Source organism: Chelmon rostratus, chromosome 18, assembly GCF_017976325.1.
Source record: "Chelmon rostratus isolate fCheRos1 chromosome 18, fCheRos1.pri, whole genome shotgun sequence".
NCBI classification, from domain to species: Eukaryota; Metazoa; Chordata; class Actinopteri; order Chaetodontiformes; family Chaetodontidae; genus Chelmon; species Chelmon rostratus.
In genome coordinates this window covers 11,683,262-11,700,001 of record NC_055675.1, presented here as the reverse complement: position 1 = coordinate 11,700,001, position 16,740 = coordinate 11,683,262, and the positions used below count along the sequence as shown (strand labels likewise).

At 45.7% G+C, this 16,740-nt stretch overlaps 2 protein-coding genes across 2 annotated transcripts; one reads left to right on the top strand and one right to left on the bottom strand.

Moving 5' to 3' along the window:
- Positions 1-418: 418 nt before the first annotated feature.
- Positions 419-8,235, top strand: faxca (failed axon connections homolog, metaxin like GST domain containing a). The gene is made up of 6 exons (XM_041958875.1): positions 419-843; positions 3,175-3,310; positions 3,697-3,893; positions 4,283-4,500; positions 5,348-5,464; positions 6,272-8,235. Exons 1-6 carry the CDS (start codon positions 584-586, stop codon positions 6,574-6,576), a joined length of 1,233 nt encoding a protein of 410 aa, XP_041814809.1. The 5' UTR covers positions 419-583; the 3' UTR covers positions 6,577-8,235.
- A 6,823-nt stretch (positions 8,236-15,058) lies between these two features.
- On the bottom strand, positions 15,059-16,459 carry pou3f2a (POU class 3 homeobox 2a). The gene has a single exon (XM_041959019.1). The coding sequence runs from the start codon at positions 16,457-16,459 to the stop codon at positions 15,059-15,061; it is 1,401 nt and encodes a 466-aa protein (XP_041814953.1).
- Positions 16,460-16,740: the final 281 nt, after the last annotated feature.

Here is a 16,740-nt window from a genome sequence, read left to right as displayed (position 1 = left end):
TCAGTATGTATTAGTCTTATCATGGTCCAGTTGCCCCTCACTGAAAGGCCCTTGGGCCCCACTCATATCTGTCCCTCTGAATATCTGCATTGTTTAAACTGTCACCTCTTCTTGTCAATCAAACTACAGCCTTCAAGGTTGGTGGTCAAATTACCACAAAGTGAATCTGGGACTTGTGGCTCCTGTGGTGTCCGGGGTCCCTCCAGGAGTCCAGGGTCAATTTGCCTGGCTGGTAATTTATCAACTATCTGAAACAAACTGTGTGAAGGTATTTACAGTTTTATGCACATGTTGCGAGCACATAATCCACGGCTTTTATTGTGAAAAGACCCGACCGGAAGCCTTGTCGTTCTCTTGTCTGACTGTGCAGTGGCAGGAGGGAGGCTGCAACCAGCGAGCTCCGAGCGGGCTGCGGAGGATGTCGACCCCGCTGCGGGGACAAGCTCCGGGCGGGACGCCTGTTCCCAGTCGGCTGTTCCTCGGCCAGTCGCCCCGCACCTGCAGCCCTCTGCACCCATGAAGCCCCCTCCGATGAAGCCCCGAGCTGCCAAAGTGAGGCGGAAAGTGGCCGGAGACAGAGAGCATGTACTGGCGCGTCGGGCTCGCCTGGACGCGGTCGTGTGTGGTTGATCTTGGCCAGAACCAGAGCTTCTCCTCCGGCCTGCCGGGCTCCGATGAGCAGCTCTCGTTTTATGGGTACATCATCGCCTACCCACTGCAGGACTACGGCGGGATAATGTCAGCTTTGGGCTCGGACTCGTGGTGGCGGAAGACGCTGTATTTGACCGGAGGGGCTCTGCTCGCCGCTGCTGCTTATTTGCTGCACGAATTGCTGGCCATCAGGTACAACAACACGGAGGCTGCCGGAGGAGGCAGGGTCGTCATCACTTTCCACAGTCAGGCCTCTGAACGCTCACTGCTCGTCTTATTGGGATCAGATTTTGAGCCCAGACCTCCCCGGGCTGCTGTATCTGCGCTGGGGTTTGATATTACTTAATCTTGTCGGGTTGGGCGGGGTGAGAGCGGAGTGAGTGGAGAATAAGGAATCGTGAGTGGGTGGATTGTGATGTAACGGAGACCCCAACCCCTCCCAACCCCCTCCTCATAAACACACTGATTAGGCCATTTTCGCCTTTATTGGCTTGTTTTCGTGGATTAATGACACGAGCGACCTGCAGCAGGGGTCGCGGCTCATATTTTGATCTCGAATCAATCAAAACGATCAGAAAAAGATTTCTCATGTCTGTTTGCTTGCTGAGGGGCTGTTCTGTGTGGCCTGTTTCTAACAGCTCCGGTGTCATATGAACTGACTGTGACAGAGGTCACTTTCATTCTGTATTTCAAGGACAAGGCGACATGATGTACATGTTTGGTTCCAGTCCACAGCGCTGCAGTCATAGGAACAAAAAACCCATAATGTTAGCAGGTTTTCACAGCTGGCAGGCTCGGCACTGACAAAGGAAATGATAACGTGACAGCCAGGTTTGTGTTGATGATCGGCTCAGTGGGGTCAGAGTCTGTTGTGTTTAAAGGATCTCGGGTTGCCTGCAGTCCAGGCCCGCCTCCTAAAGCACAGTTAATATACCTCAGGCTGGATTTTTAGCCCCGTTCGGAACATTAAAGTGATTTTCCGGGTCGATTTTTATACGCAAATGCAGGCTGATTGTTGTGCAGTGAAGTACTCATTTGGATGGAGTTGATCCCGGCGGGCTGGACATGTTTTTCTTCCCTCTTGCGGTTGTTTTTTTCCTCCAGTTTGACGTTTAATATTGCAGCTCTGTGTCTCCATGTGAATGCGAGGCTTCCCTGTGTGTTTTTCTATGTTATTGACATGAACTCGTTGCAGTGAGTGAGCGGGTATTTTCAGCACCACGCAGGAATAGACAGCTCCTCTGCTGGGAGGCTTGTTTGTACGCTTCAGCACCTCACAGGCCGGACAGCTCCCCGTGACTCTGCCGGCCGCCGGCCGTGAAGTAGCCTGCAACAGTAGTCACGTGAATGCACCACGATCTCTCACAGGAGGGTGTGCTTCAGTATTTTCACACTGCAGCTTCCCCCTGGGCTTGTGAACACGCCCCCGGGGGCTGATGAGCAGGATCAGGGCCTGCCCAAGGACCCTGGTGGCAGATCATTTGATTTATTCAGTCATTCACGTGATAGCCCAATCCGCACACACACACACACACACACACACACACACACACACACACACACACACACGTTTCCTTGTACTCCTATCCGTGTGAGGACCCTGATTGGCATAACACCATTTGAGGTCGCGAGGATCAGCTAAAAGTTTCCGGCCTTAGTGCCAAGCTAAGGTAACCAACTGCTGGTTAGCCTTATCTTTAGCTGATGGACAGATGTAAGAGTGGTATCAGTCTTCTCCCCTCATTGGAGGAGTGCACATCCCAAAATGTTTAACTATGAAGTACTGTATGTCAGCCCAGTGCAACCAGTGCAGCTGGATAAATAATTTGGTTAAACTATAATTTTTACAACCGTCTACAAGACAGGGCCACAAAATAAATGAAAGATGCCCAAGTTGCTTAAGTTAATATTATACTTCAGTGGTGCCCACTTGCAGGCACCTGAGCGTTTTGGGGCCTCTCAGGGTTTGTGGCTGACGCAGGTTGTCTGGTTTGCCTGTTTGGTTACCCAGCCCAGCCCAGCCTTTAGCAATAACCAGAGCTGAGACAATTCGTCAATAAGTTGATTAGTCAATGAATAGAATGAATTAAATCAATCTGCAACAATTTTGATAACTGATCGTTAAAGTCTTTTTTTTCTTAGCCAAAATACCAAAAAATCACTGGTTGCAGCTTCTGTTCTGGTTCCAGATGTGAATATTTGCAGGTTTTCTTTGTCTCCTTTGTAATAGTGAATTGAAGATCTGTTTGGACAAAACAAGACATTAATTGATTAATGGAGAAAATAATTGGTATGTTATTTGCTAATGAAAAAATGAGTTAATTGCAGTCCTAGCCATTACCTCTAGATACCTAACCCGAAGCCTAACCTTAAAATGCATTTTCAGTGTTGTGACAACGTGGTTTTTGTCCCCAAAAGGAAGGCAAGTCGCCTTCATGTCACTAATGATGTGTCCAAAAGCATGCACATGAACACAGTTTGTTTTCTCAAGCCTTCTCCTTCTCCTCCTTCTCCTCCACACAGAAAGGAGGAAGAGCTGGACTCTAAAGATGCCATCATACTCCACCAGTTCTCCAGGCCCAAAACCGGCGCCCCGTCCCTGTCCCCTTTCTGCCTTAAGTTGGAGACCTACCTCCGTATGGTGGACCTGCCCTACCAGGTAGAACTGTGGTCATGCTTCATCTGTTTTTCTGTTGTTCTTCTGCAGGGACTAACTAACAGTGAATATTAACTGTTGAGTGTGGGGATGTTTTAAGCCTCATTTCTTGGTGGGAAAAAATCCCCAGTTTGTTCTTTTGTTGTAGTTACTTTTGCGTGTGATTAATTCATTATTGCTACAGTCACTCAGATCCTGCAGGGGATTATTAAAATTTCATTTAAATGTTTTGTCTTGATCCACTTCCAATTTAATGCACTTAACACGCATCACCAACTGCTTTCTCTCCTCTGCATTGTTAACATCTTCTCCTCTATCATTGTTTTCCTCCCTCGCTCCTCTCCTTTTTCGAATGCCCCCACATTTCCTGAATCCTTTATCCCCCGCAGAACTACTTTGATGGGAAGCTTTCGCCACAGGGAAAGATGCCGTGGATCGAATACAACCAGGAGCAGGTGTGCGGCACCGAATTCATCATCGACTTCCTGGAGGAGAGGCTGGGCGCCAGCCTCAACAAGAGCCTGACGCCGCAGGAGAAGGCCATGTCTCGCGCCATCACCAAAATGGTGGAGGAGCATTTCTACTGGTGAGGGGGTGGTGAAGTTCAAACTGTGTTTTTTTCTTGTCTTGGTACAGTCCAGTTTGTTTATAAGGAGCAGGATCAGGAGGAGGGAAAGGGGCTGAGGCAGCAGAGGAGGGTTTCAGGTAGAAACTGTGGGGTCTTGCATATTTTCTGGGCCAGATTGCCGAGAAGGTTGTTATCAATGATGAATGTTCAGTCATTTCCAGCATTAAGACCCTTAAAACAAGTGTTTTTTCCAGCTGCATGAGTGTTGTGTGTTTTGCAGGATTCAGTCGAGTATTAGCACTCACCCTCCTATGTTGACTTTTTCTCCTTCTTCCTCCTCTTAGCAGTCATAACATTAGCTGCAGTAGCAGTTCTGGTCCTGAGCTGAGTGTGTGTTTGTGCTGCAGGACCATAGCTTACTGTCAGTGGGTGGACAACCTGGAGGAGACCCAGAAGATGCTGTCAGTGAGCGGGCCGCTGAGTGACTTACTCAAGTGGATCCTGAGTCACCTGACAGGCGGGATCGTCAAGAGGGAGATGTACGGCCACGGGATTGGGCGCTTCTCTAAGGAGGAGGTCTACGCCCTGATGGAGAAGGACATGCGCACCTTGGCCACCCTACTAGGTGACAATAATGATGCTTGTCATGTGGGGCATTAGAATCTATTATAACTTGTGTGCAGGAGTGATTGACTGGGGGAGTTTAAAGGTGCGACTTAACCCAAACAAACCAGCCATCTTAAATTTGGCCATATGAAAGCCTTGTACTCTGTATCTGAAGCCATTTACAGATGCTCTTTTTCTAACTGGGAAGTTTTGTCACAATCTGTGTCGCCTGCGTGTTCCCATACTTCGCCCTGGAGGCAAATAAACAGGTTTATTGGGAAAGTGAAACCATTGCAATGGCTTTTCAAAGTGTGCCTTGAGAACTATAACCAGCAACATCACGTTTGTACTTGTTAAGGGACAGCAGGGGCTCCAAACAAACAGAGCAAAATACTGACCTCCTGTGGTGAAAACGCAGCATCGCAGTCTAGAATCAATACGTAACCTCTGGCAGTTTGTGGAGGGAGATGCAAGAGAGACAGATCTGACAGCGTGCAAGTGGTGGGAAGTGTTGTTTGGCTATTACAGACAGTGCAAGCTAAGGTTTTACAGCCCTGAAGGCATCAATTGATCTCTGATGCCTTTGACTTTGTTGTCAGAAGAGATTTTTCTGTGCACTTGTACATTTTCTGTACAAAATGTATGTATATATGTGAATACTTAAAATAACATTTGAATAACAGTTGAAACCCCCTGCAAAACCCCAGTTTGTCTGTTGTTATCTGAATCTTGAAAGTGAATAAGAATATTTTCCGAAGAGGTGAAATGTTCCTTTAAGAGAGGAATATCATCTGCACAGGAAGTCTATTTTTGTGACATATTGTTAGAATTTGACATATCTTTTTTTTTTCTGTGTGCCGTCTAAGGTGATAAGAAGTATCTTATGGGCTCTAAGCTTTCGACAGTAGACGCTGCAGTGTTCAGCCACCTGGCGCCCGCTATGTGGACGCTACCAGGAACACGGCCGGAGCAGCTAATCAAAGGTGAGTTCAGTGACAAAGAAATCTACAACGTAATTCCAGCCATCCACCTATAGTATAAAGAAACATACTGTAGCTTCTCTCATATCCCTGCCAGTGTCTAGTCAGGAGGACAGCTAGTACCTATTGTATCTCTTATAAAGAATGAACCCCTTTCTTGCTAAATCTGTGAGTCTATACACTGTGAGGTCAACGTTAAAACATCAAGTAAAATGTTCTAAATCAATTAAATGTCATCTGCCATGATATTTTGCATATGCTATGTTCAGTATAATCATGTTTCTCTGATGAGGCAAAACTCCTCCAGCATTTCACAAGAGGGAAGCTAAGATTTCATTCAAAAATAACTCTAATTTTCTGTAGCAGAAATATCTTTCCTCATTCTTTCTCTCTTGTTAATCATCTCACAACCCCTCAGTAGGTTACCCCCACTTTGGAAACCCCTGGACTAAGAAATTCAAAGTTAAGGCTGCAGCTAACGATTATTTATTGATTAATTACAAATTATTGCATTGACAAATCAATGAATCGTTTGGCTGATAAAATACCTTCACATTTTCCCATAGCCCAACATGATGCCTTCAAAATGCCTGTTTTGTCCAGTCAGCACTAAAAAAACATAGAAATAATCTGTTTATTACCACATAAGACAAAGAAAAGAAGCAAATCTCCACAGTTTAGAAGGTGGAATCAGATAATGTTTGGTATTATTGCTTGAAGATTGTTTCTGTAGATTAACAAATCATTTTGTTGTATTCATCACTAGCTTTGCGTTACATTTCCACCCGCTCACCTGTCCGTCTCCTTCAGGTGAGCTGATCAACCTGGCCATGTACTGCGAGCGCATCCGCCGGCGCTTCTGGCCCGAGTGGTTCGTGGACCTGGAGGACCTCTGCTACAACGACACCACCGAGGGCAGCGACTCGGCCTGTAAACTCCCCGACCTGGGCCTCTACTCCCGCACAGACACTTTCCAGGATCACACGCACACGCACACTTCTCGCACTCACACGCCACAGGACCCGCCGTCGCCCGACAGCGACCCTACCGGCCACTCGCTGTATGACTCCGACATGGACACAGAGTGCTCTGAAATCGACCAGCTCAAGTGTTGACACACGTACGGTACACGCCACATATCCGCACACCACAGGAGGGCGCTGCATCCCACCTGTGCACATGCCCCCTACCTCTTTGAACAGAACATAACTGGGGAGTGTTTCTGTGTCAGCAGAGAAGTTGAGGACCTAGAGGTTTAACTTGCACACTGTAGCAGAGGAATGGCTGCGGTGGAGGGGGGAGGGAGTGCAGCGTAGCTCAGAGGTGCCAGGTGAAGGGAAGAAGAGGAGCGAAGGAGCGGGAAAGTCGCAGTGGAGGTGGAGAGAATAGAGAGCCAGAGCACGATTCAAAATCAGACCCAGAGAAACCAGGAGTAAATGACGCCGCTGCTGAGAAACTCCTCCACGTGGTCGACAACCATCTGCAGTCACAGCTCCCAGTCGTAACCATGGCAACTACGTGTGTGCGTGACCTCCCCGCTGTCCCTTGTAGCAACTCGCACCACCCGGCCTTGTGTGTGTTTTGACTTACTGAACCCTTAACGCCTTGTATTGATACGACAGTGACACGTAGGGATCTGTACAGGATTTATGTGAACGAATACAAGTCAGTGTAAATATATAAATGGATCTGAATCAGTTCTCAGATTTAATGGATAGAATATTTAATTATATATGAGTATAAATAGTATAGATAGCCTGCAAATATAGAATCATCCCCTCTGTCATATGGTGTAAATACTGGTGCTGTGTCTCCTATGAAATCCCTTTTGTGTTGGACATAAATAAGCACTCTGCTGGTCTAGGATCAGTATGAGGACCCTTTGACTTCCTGTACTGTATGTATCTGTCAACACAACTGGGATATTACAGTAATGTCTGCTGCCCATATTTAAATAATGCAGTAAGATTTTGTGGAAGATAATGGATGGTGAACTACAATCTGCCATAAGCACTTTGAAACTATCATTTGTCTTATTAAGACAGTTATTTTCCCAAAAAAACTCATTTTTTCCCCACTTTGGACGCATAATATGACAGCATGTACATTGTTTGGATTGTCATTGAGGACAGCAGCTTTAGGTCAAATAGACATACTACATTCACGCATAGAGAGCGAAGCAAACAATCATGTAGAAGTAGATGAAACACATATATCGTCTGAATGAAGTGCATGGCTGGTACGTGCCAATGAAAGTCTCCCTTTACACTTCACCTTATGTCCCTTTCTTCGCTGGCTCCTTCATTAAGTTTGATGTTTATTTGTCGGTGCCTCTGGCCAACTCAGCCGCCCAAAGATGTAGCCAATCAGACTCACACCATGATTCAAAACGACGGATTGCTCAGAGAACGTGACGCAAAAGCAATAAGGGCCTGTTCGCCCCTAATGTTGGGTTAGGCTGCCGGTTAGCTGGTGGGGTGTGATGGTTAGGCGCAGGTTTTTACGTGTGTTTGTCGCTCAGCAAATGCACGCACCAACACACTGTGTGTTAAAGCTGCTCGTATGGATGCAAGCAAGGGGTGTACAGTGTGTATGCTTCTGTCCATGCTGCTGCTGCTGCGCGTGGATGAGTCACCCTCTGTGCATGGATGATGACATGATGACACACACACACACACACACACTCACAGACTGTCATGATTTCAATATTGTTCAGATGGTGGAAAAGCCAGTAGTGACAGTGTGGCGGTTACAGTGATGATGCTGCTGCTTCTTATTCGTGGTCCGACTTACAACAGAGTACATGTTCGGAGTGAACGGGGTCTTCACATGGCCGTCGCTGAGGCTTGTGATTAGAGGCCAGTATATCGGCCGATATTAGCACATATGTTACACATGTTACACATGCATTACCACATGTTTTTCCGAAATATTTGGTTCTAGGAGCTCGGTGATGTTGTGGCAGGGCTAGTTGGTGAATTGCCATAGCTGACGAGCTAACTCTTGCTAGCCAGTGGTCGGTTAGCAAACTCGTTAGGCCACTTGCTTAGCTCCTTTGCTAACAGGACAGGTAACTAAAAGATGTATTTTTACCATTAACGCCTGTCTGCACACATTCCTCTTTCATGGAACAGTTCGTATGCAGAGCAGGTTAAATGTAAGTGAAAGGTGCAGCACCTAACGGAGCTATGATAGCATCCTCCATTTTGGACTCTTTGGCTTGCCGTTCTCTCAAAGGTCAGCTCTGTCAAGACATCTTGCTATTGGTCAGCGGCGCAAATTTGCAGGTCAAAGTTAAGCATCGTTGAACAACGATGCTAAAAAGTCGCGTAGATTGAATTCGCTTGATTCCATTGGAATGAGTATTTCTCAGCTTTAAATGCTGGTGTCACCACGCTTTAATGCAGATATGCAGCATTAGCGTTGGCGTAGCATGTCAGCCGAGAAGCATGAAGAGGTTACGGTACAAAAATGGCAAACACACATTTGAGGTAATTCGCAAACATTTATCTTTGACATTTACATCGTTTGTCCACCAGAATGCGAACCACTTCGCTCACTACACGTCTTAGTCTCAGTTCTTTGTTAACCAAATTAATGATGTTCTTCTGTTTTAAAGAATGAATATTGGCCAACATGATGTCGACAGCTGGCCTCAAAAATCCAGCCAGATTGTGCACAAAAATGAAATTTATAAAGAGCTAAAAATATGTAGCATAATGTGTATCAGGATGTTGTGAAATAATAATGACAATAATAAATAACAATATGGTGTCATAAATAGACTTCTAACACTTATAAGGCTATAAAAGCATCATGACTCTGGTGTCGACCTGATGTCGATGACGGTTTTGATAAAGAATATGACGATGATTTAACGACAGCAAGGTTCACCTTTCTCCTCTGTGTGGCTGCATTCTGGCTTTTCTGCTTAAAAAAACAAAACAAAACATACTTCATACTGTGTCTTAAAACCCTTTGCCTGCATGTTCTTGCCTTCTCTCATCATCGTCAGATTTAGCCTTATGGAAACTGACTCCTAAAGCTGTTTACTTTAAACCAGAGCCAGCATACGACTTATATGACGTTTAAGACGCCATTGATTTGTTATTTATTTATTTTATGTTGTTTATATGATTGATTTTGATGGTGGCTGTGCTTGAATTTAAGAAACAATAATATTGTTTGTTGTTTGCACTTTTCTTCTTATGTTTACATGCGTTTTCTTCCGTGGCTGAGCGTTCCTATCAATCAAATGTATTGATATGTGTATTAGTGCAATACCGTAGATTCTCTGACGACCAACCGCATTTTTTTTCACGTTGCCCGTCGCTGCCATACTTGCATGTATGTCCATGTTTTGAGGTGTCATTTGATAAATGTTAAAATTCATGTTCTATCAATATTGTCTTAAAATATTCCAGTCCCTCATCTGCTGCAAGTCATGAAAAAGCTTCGGGAAGTTTTACTCTGCAGAGCTTCATGTCCATGAAAAAAACAGAGAATATTGACCACCAGAGCTCCGATCTGCACCGTGAGCTCAGTCATCCTGTTGATCAGCTGACGATCACCTTCTTTAACCCCTCTTGCAAACTCGCCCAGTTGCAGGAAAATCTGGAACAGCCCTTCCAGGTCAGCTTCATTCGTCTCGGTGTTCCTCAGCAGTCAGAGGTCAGGGGTCGGGGGTTCAGCCCTGTCATGTGTGTCGCTCTCCCATCCAGATCTCTGCTTGTAGACAGTAGAAGCCATAATGCATACTTTTCTCGTGGTGTTGTGTGTGTGTGCTGAAACACTTGTGGAATATCATCAAACTGTAAATAAGACAGCCGTAAAAAAAAAAAAAAATGAATATGCGAACATGATCTAAGAGAAAATGCTCTGTACCATTAAAAAAAAGGTTCTTATGAATGTATCATACCTAGAGATAAAAAGCTGTATGACAATGGATTACTCTTGATATTTCATTAAATATAGCTGTGGTATTTTCCTCGTTTTCTGTCAGTTATTCTGCATATTTAGTGTTGAAACGTGCATGAGAAGTCGAATCTACCTTCGAAAAACTGCTCTGTGCCAACAGTTTTTAGAGGTGGACCTACTCCGGCACACACAGTACAGTGTCTGTCTCGTAATCCCTCTCCCTCTGTGCTTGCTACCATATGACAATACTAAGCCCACCCAACAATGCTGAAGAATTAGCTCTCTGCCCTTTTCTTTGTGCTTGTTCTGGAGCTCAGGATAAACAGAGAGAGAGAGAGAGGGACGGAGGACAGAGAGTGAGAGAGAGCAAGTTGCTGGAGCACCACCGTGGAGACGGAGCGTGGGCTCGGGTGAGAAAAGAGACAAACGGCCGCGAGCAGATGAATGATATTTGATGACTTTGGCTGGTTGCATTTCTGTGGCCATTGTGCAGAATCCCTGGGAGATCCCTTCCACACAAGACCGAGGAGACAATTCAGAGCTGACAATGAAACCAGCCCATAAACCATCTCTGGTGAGTCAGAGATGGCGTACAGTGTCAGAGGCAGCAGCTGTGTGTGTGTGTGTGTGTGTGTGTGTGTGTGAGTGTGGCTGGCTGTCTAACACGTGGCTGTGTGCATGATGTGTGAGGTGGGAGGTTGTGTGCAGGGAGGAGTGAATGTGCCTTTGTGTGTATGTGTCTGTGTGTGTCTGTGTGTGTGTGTGTGTGTGTCTGTGTGTGTGTAAAAATATGAATAATGCAAAGGATGCCTGTACGAGCGAGAGGGCCGGGAGGAGGGCAGATGGTCGCCTGCTGATAGGACAGAATCCAGGCAACAGGGTCCTCCAGAGAGCTGGGTTTAGACCTGGCTTAACACACACACACACACACACACAAACACACACACACACACACACACACACATATACATATGCACATACACTCCAGACCCACAAATATTCATGTCCCCCCCCTCCCCTTTTTTCCTTTCTCATATCTGTCTCTCTCGCCCTTTGCCCTCATATTGCACATATCGGCTCAGATTCCAAAGTAAAAGCCTGGTTATTAAACGTATAGGTGAGACAATGAAATGAGCAGTAGCAAACAGGCCTGTTTGAGAGGAAATTTGAAGCCTGTCATTGCCTGATTTCTTTCTAGTTGTTTCGAACTGGATTGGTCATAAATTAAAAAACATAGAAATGAAAATTTTTCATTAACTCTCTATGACACTGTTCTCATTCTCAATTAGTGTTTAATAATATAATTTTGTTCATATTATAAAGCCCACTGAGCCAATGGCTCAGTGGGCCAACGTGTTTCTAGATTTTAAGAGTCATAAGAAATAAACATTGGTGTATTCAGGATCTGAGGTCGCGTTGTTGAATTTAAAGAAATTCCTTTAAAATTCAGCAGCTGCTTGTAAATTCAACATAAGCGACGAAACTCAAAATGATGCACTATATACTATGTCTTTGAACTCTGTGATGATTTCCCCTTTAATTAGTACCAGATGACATAATTCTTTGCAGGAAACTTTCTGTGAAATTATTAGGAATTACAGACCTGTAAAATAAAGCGTTTCATCTCCAAACGTATACATAAGTTTATGGAACATAAGTTCAAAATTCTTCAAGTCTCAAAGGCTTCGTCACGCCGCCAAGTACTGACTTTGGTGGAAAAATACTGGAATTTGTCTACAAAGTGTATAAATTTCAAACTGCTGCTGGGTTGATACCCAGAAAAAAAAAATAAAGAGGACTCATTGTCCTAAATGGTAGCTATGGTCCTGGTGATAAGGTGAATTTAGAAAAGAGCATTGTCTCATTCAGAAAAGACACATTCACTTGTCATCAGGCACTGCCTGCCTTCAGCCTGCTCACAGCCACTAGGTGGCAGCAGCAGACTGTTTCTGATTTGGCCTCCGAGCATCCAGCAGGAAACACAGGACATGAGGTGAAGAAAAAAAAAACATATAGTCATGAAGAACATGAAAACCTATTTCTGGCAAGTTAAGTGGATGAAAGGCGAGCAACAAAATAGCAACGAAACCCTCAAAAATGTCAGAAAACAAGGGAGAGCCTCAGTCTGAATGTGCTCACAGGCTCCTCTTTAATACAGGCCTGATCAACTACTGATTATCTGAATTCATGTTTCAGTGTGAAATGTGTCTGCACACATATTAAGCCTTTCTGACACTATTCAAATTATTTCCTATGACATGGAAATGATAAATGGAGCATGTTTCTAATTATTAAGGATGTGTAATGACGGCAGCAGGCCAGATTATAAATCTAGTTTATAATGCATGCACCTGCAGTTATGGGCCTACAGTAGCTTGCTGTTTACACCTTTTTAAGACACCGTTTAAACGCAGGCCTGCAGAGACGCTTTAATTGTTCTCATATTTTAAATCACGTCTCGTCATAACTGTCAATCAGTTTTCATATTCATTCTGATGGAAATCTGAATTGACGCTGCGCTGTGCTGCACGTCCAGGCCGGCTGTGCGCGCATCTTCACGGGTATCTCTCCACGCAGCCGTATCGGCGCAGATCAGCGGCGGTAAACACTTCAGCGAAGCAGCTGGAGGACCGTTTCAAGCTACCGAGACGCATTGATAAAATCCGCAATTACAATGCGAGGCCGCGCACAGGAAGGAGGAGGAGGAGGAGAAGAAGAAGAAGAAAAAGAAGAAGAAGAAAAAGAAGAAGAAGAAGAAGAAGAAGAAGAAGAAGAAGAGTTGCTTCTTTTCCTGAGGCTCAATAAACGTGCAGAGACCGAGTGTTATAGAAAACAAATACGATTTAATGACAAAAAGCATATAGAAATTGTGCAATCTTTGATTTCTTTCCCCTCTTCGTATGATCACAGATTTCAGGTCAATGCTATTTTGTTTTGGTTTTTGTTGATTTTTTTTCCCACCATAAAAACTCAAATTCAGATGAAGGATTTGTGACGTAGTCAGAATTACAATAGAAATATTAGGCCTTATTTAAATAAGGGGGGGATTATTACGCAATAGACCATCAAATAAGGAACAATCCGCGATGGTCTTATTACCAAACACTGCATAAAATATTATTATGCTTAATTTTGAATAAAAGGCGGTGAAAGGATTTTTAAAAAGGGAGTGAAGCGTTTCGTTATAGTCCTGCTTTGACTGAGCCTAATCAGAAAGTTTTTGAAACGCAAAACCTCTCGTAGCCTTAAAATTAATATCACGGGTCTGTTGAAATATGACATTTCCCCGGCACTCCTCCACATCCTTCAGTTGGATTTGAGTTTCTGAATTTCTCTATTTTTCTGTCGGCTGCGAGTCAGAGGATGAATCTCCAGCCAGTGGCGATAACCTTCCACCGTCAGATCAGGTTATTAATCACAGGATTTAAGTGGCACAAGAACACGTGTCTGTGTTTGTGCTTTGGCACAGACCGACAGAGAAAACTGAACAAACAAACAAACATACAAACAAACGAAGCCATACAAAAACGCATTGAGATACATCCCACAGATAGTCCTCTCAGTGAGTCAATGAGTCATACAGTGTAGTAGAGCCACTGCGGCCAGAGCTGGTACCAGGATATATTCAGTTTTTCGCTTGTTTTTCTTTTTTTTTCTTCTTAGGAAAGGAAGGCAAGATGGGCTGGACTGCTTTGAGTGTTCCAGCCGGACAGTCTCGGTCTTTGTCATCACAGCATTTTGGAAAAGTACAGAAATAACAAACAGCAAAAACAGACTGTAAACAGGCGCACAGAAATGTCTGCACAGAAAGAAAAGCGTTAAAGTAAACCAATACTCAGTCTTATTATTATTCACTTTATTACTATTAATATAATTATTATTATTATCATTATTATTTAGCTGTCAATTTCGAGCTAAATTCTGAGTGTTACAATTTTTAAAGCAAGGAACGATAATTTAAATTTAAATGAATTGTGATTGCAGCTGACACTACAATCAATACATCACATCAAATTTAGTTTAATCATCAGAATTGTCCAATAATAATAATAATAATAATAATAATAATAATAATAATAATAATAATAATAATAATAATAATAAAGCAGCTGGCTGGTACTGGCTTTAATTTTGAACATTGTACAGCAGGTGTCTGCCATCTCAGCCCTCTCTTGCCACAAGCTGCGAAGAACCCCTGTTGCTTTTGTTATGATGGAAAGATGGCGTTTATTTACCCACACTGACTGCGACTTATCATCGAGACCGAAGCTTGTTTTTATACGTCCCCCCCTGCGGACACCTGGTGTCCGCATCACACTCTGCCTTTCTTTAATGACACGTTACATAATGACACACCGGCGTCTTGGTTGAAGGTATAGAAAAGCGTTTCGCATCAATGTCGTTTTTTTTTTCGGTGTTTTTTTTTCGGGCTGCACACAGCAGCCGTATCCCGATCTGCTTGGCAGTTCCGCGACATGAAACCTCTCCACACAGCGCTCTACTATGCGTATTTTTAGTGCTTGAGTGCCACTGTATATCCCCACCGTGTGTGTCCGTGGGTCCAACGTTTAAACTGGCCGAGGTCCAGTTCCGAGCGGTCCGGCACAGACAATCAAACGAATAAGGAGGCATTATTCCTCCTTACGGGGTCCTTGTTTTGCTCAGAATGACGGCCTGGGGTCACTGCACAGGGGTTTGTCCTCCGTGGTGAGGAGGGGTGTCCCCGTACATGTCTTCTCCTCCTGGTATCTGTCCCCCAGCGGGTGTCATCCTCTTCTCCTTCTGCCGCCTGTTACAAAACCAAACCCTCACCACCTCCTTCTCCAGCTGCAGGCTGTCCGCTAGGGAGTTGATCTCCGCTGCTCCTGGTTTTGGACATTTGAGAAAATGGCTCTCCAGAGCCCCTTTGACGCCCACCTCGATGGAGGTCCTCTTTTTCCTTTTCCTTCCCTGTGCCGCGATTTTATCCAGGCTAGTGGGGCTCCCCGAGGTGGAGTCCGCCTCCTCCAGCCACTTGTTCAACAAGGGCTTGAGTTTACACATGTTTTTGAAGCTCAGCTGAAGCGCCTCGAATCTGCAAATGGTGGTCTGAGAAAAGACGTTTCCATACAGCGTCCCAAGAGCCAGTCCCACATCCGCCTGGGTGAAGCCCAGCTTGATGCGTCGCTGTTTGAACTGCTTGGCAAACTGCTCCAACTCGTCGGAGGTCGGTGTGTCCTCGTCTGACTGGTCCTGATGGCCCCCGTGCTGGTGATGGTGTGAGAGAGACTGCTGGTGGGCCCCAGGGCCGCCTCCATGTTCGCTGAGGTGCGGGCTGTGGCTGTGGTGGTCCTCGTCCCGCAGGGGGTGGTGGTGCATCCCCCCTTGCTCTCCCCCCGGCATCAGACCGAAGCCGGACTGGGAATACACCAGACTCTGGCCCTCAGATGTCGCCATACCGGGGATGTGCGTGGTGGCTGTGCTGGTTCGCCATGCTCTGGCGTCGTGATGCGCCTGCTGGTGCGCTAGGTGAGGGTGTCGCTGTTGCTGTTGCTGCTGCTGCTGCTGCTGCTGTTGCTGCAGACTGCTGGAGTTCTGCAGCTCCTCTCGGTCACTGTCGTGCAGTACGGGCTTCACGTCCTGTTCTCCGAGGGGACTTGATGGCCAGGGCGCTCCGCCGTCACCGTGAGACAACGCCGTTATCCACTGGTGCGCGTGGCTGAGCGGATGTCCACCGCCCGGTAACGTGCTATAGTCGTTCTGGAGCAGGGTGTGCGCGTCCCTGTACGCTGCCGCCTGCTGCATGCTCCCGGACTCGGAGTGCGGCGGCGGCGCGCTGCTGGGGGTGGTGAGGACGCTGTAGTGGTTGGACGTTGCGGTCGCCATAACTATCGGAGCCAGAGTGGTAGCTGGAGTTAAAAGGAGGCTGCCTTTGACAGTAACTCTTTTGCGCCACGGGGCAGCTCGGCGTCTCTCTCCAGCATCTCCCGGGCGCTGTGCCAAGGGGACGCAGAGGCGCGCACCTGTGGTCCGCCTCGCTCCGCTCTTTATTGGCCAAGAACGGTTGACAGATGTGGTTACCCCTGACAGCACCCCGCTCATTGGTCACGGGAGATTGTACAGAAACCCCAATCACTCTGCCCAACAATACTAGCAGTCCTGCAGCATGCTTGAGTACAAAGTGGAGGGAGAAATCGGGCTGCGGAGTGTAAACACAGGAAAGAACAAGCTCAGCTATACGGAAAGGAAAAAAGACATTTCCCTCTATGTTTAGAGTACTTTGATAACGTTGATTTGGGTCAGTGGGTCACATATATTTGCTTCGTGCGCCAAAACGCTGCGTAAAAGTTGCTTAAGATACACAGAATTTGCTCATTAATTGG

Coding starts and splice junctions, on each gene's coding strand:
- pou3f2a (XM_041959019.1), bottom strand. CDS start 16,459: ATGAGCGGGGTGCTGTCAGGGGTAACCACATCTGTCAACCGTTCTTGG.
- faxca (XM_041958875.1), top strand. CDS start 584: ATGTACTGGCGCGTCGGGCTCGCCTGGACGCGGTCGTGTGTGGTTGAT. Junction 844..3,174: donor CACGAATTGCTGGCCATCAG/GTACAACAACAC, acceptor TCCTCCACACAG/AAAGGAGGAAGAGCTGGACT. Junction 3,311..3,696: donor TGGTGGACCTGCCCTACCAG/GTAGAACTGTGG, acceptor TATCCCCCGCAG/AACTACTTTGATGGGAAGCT.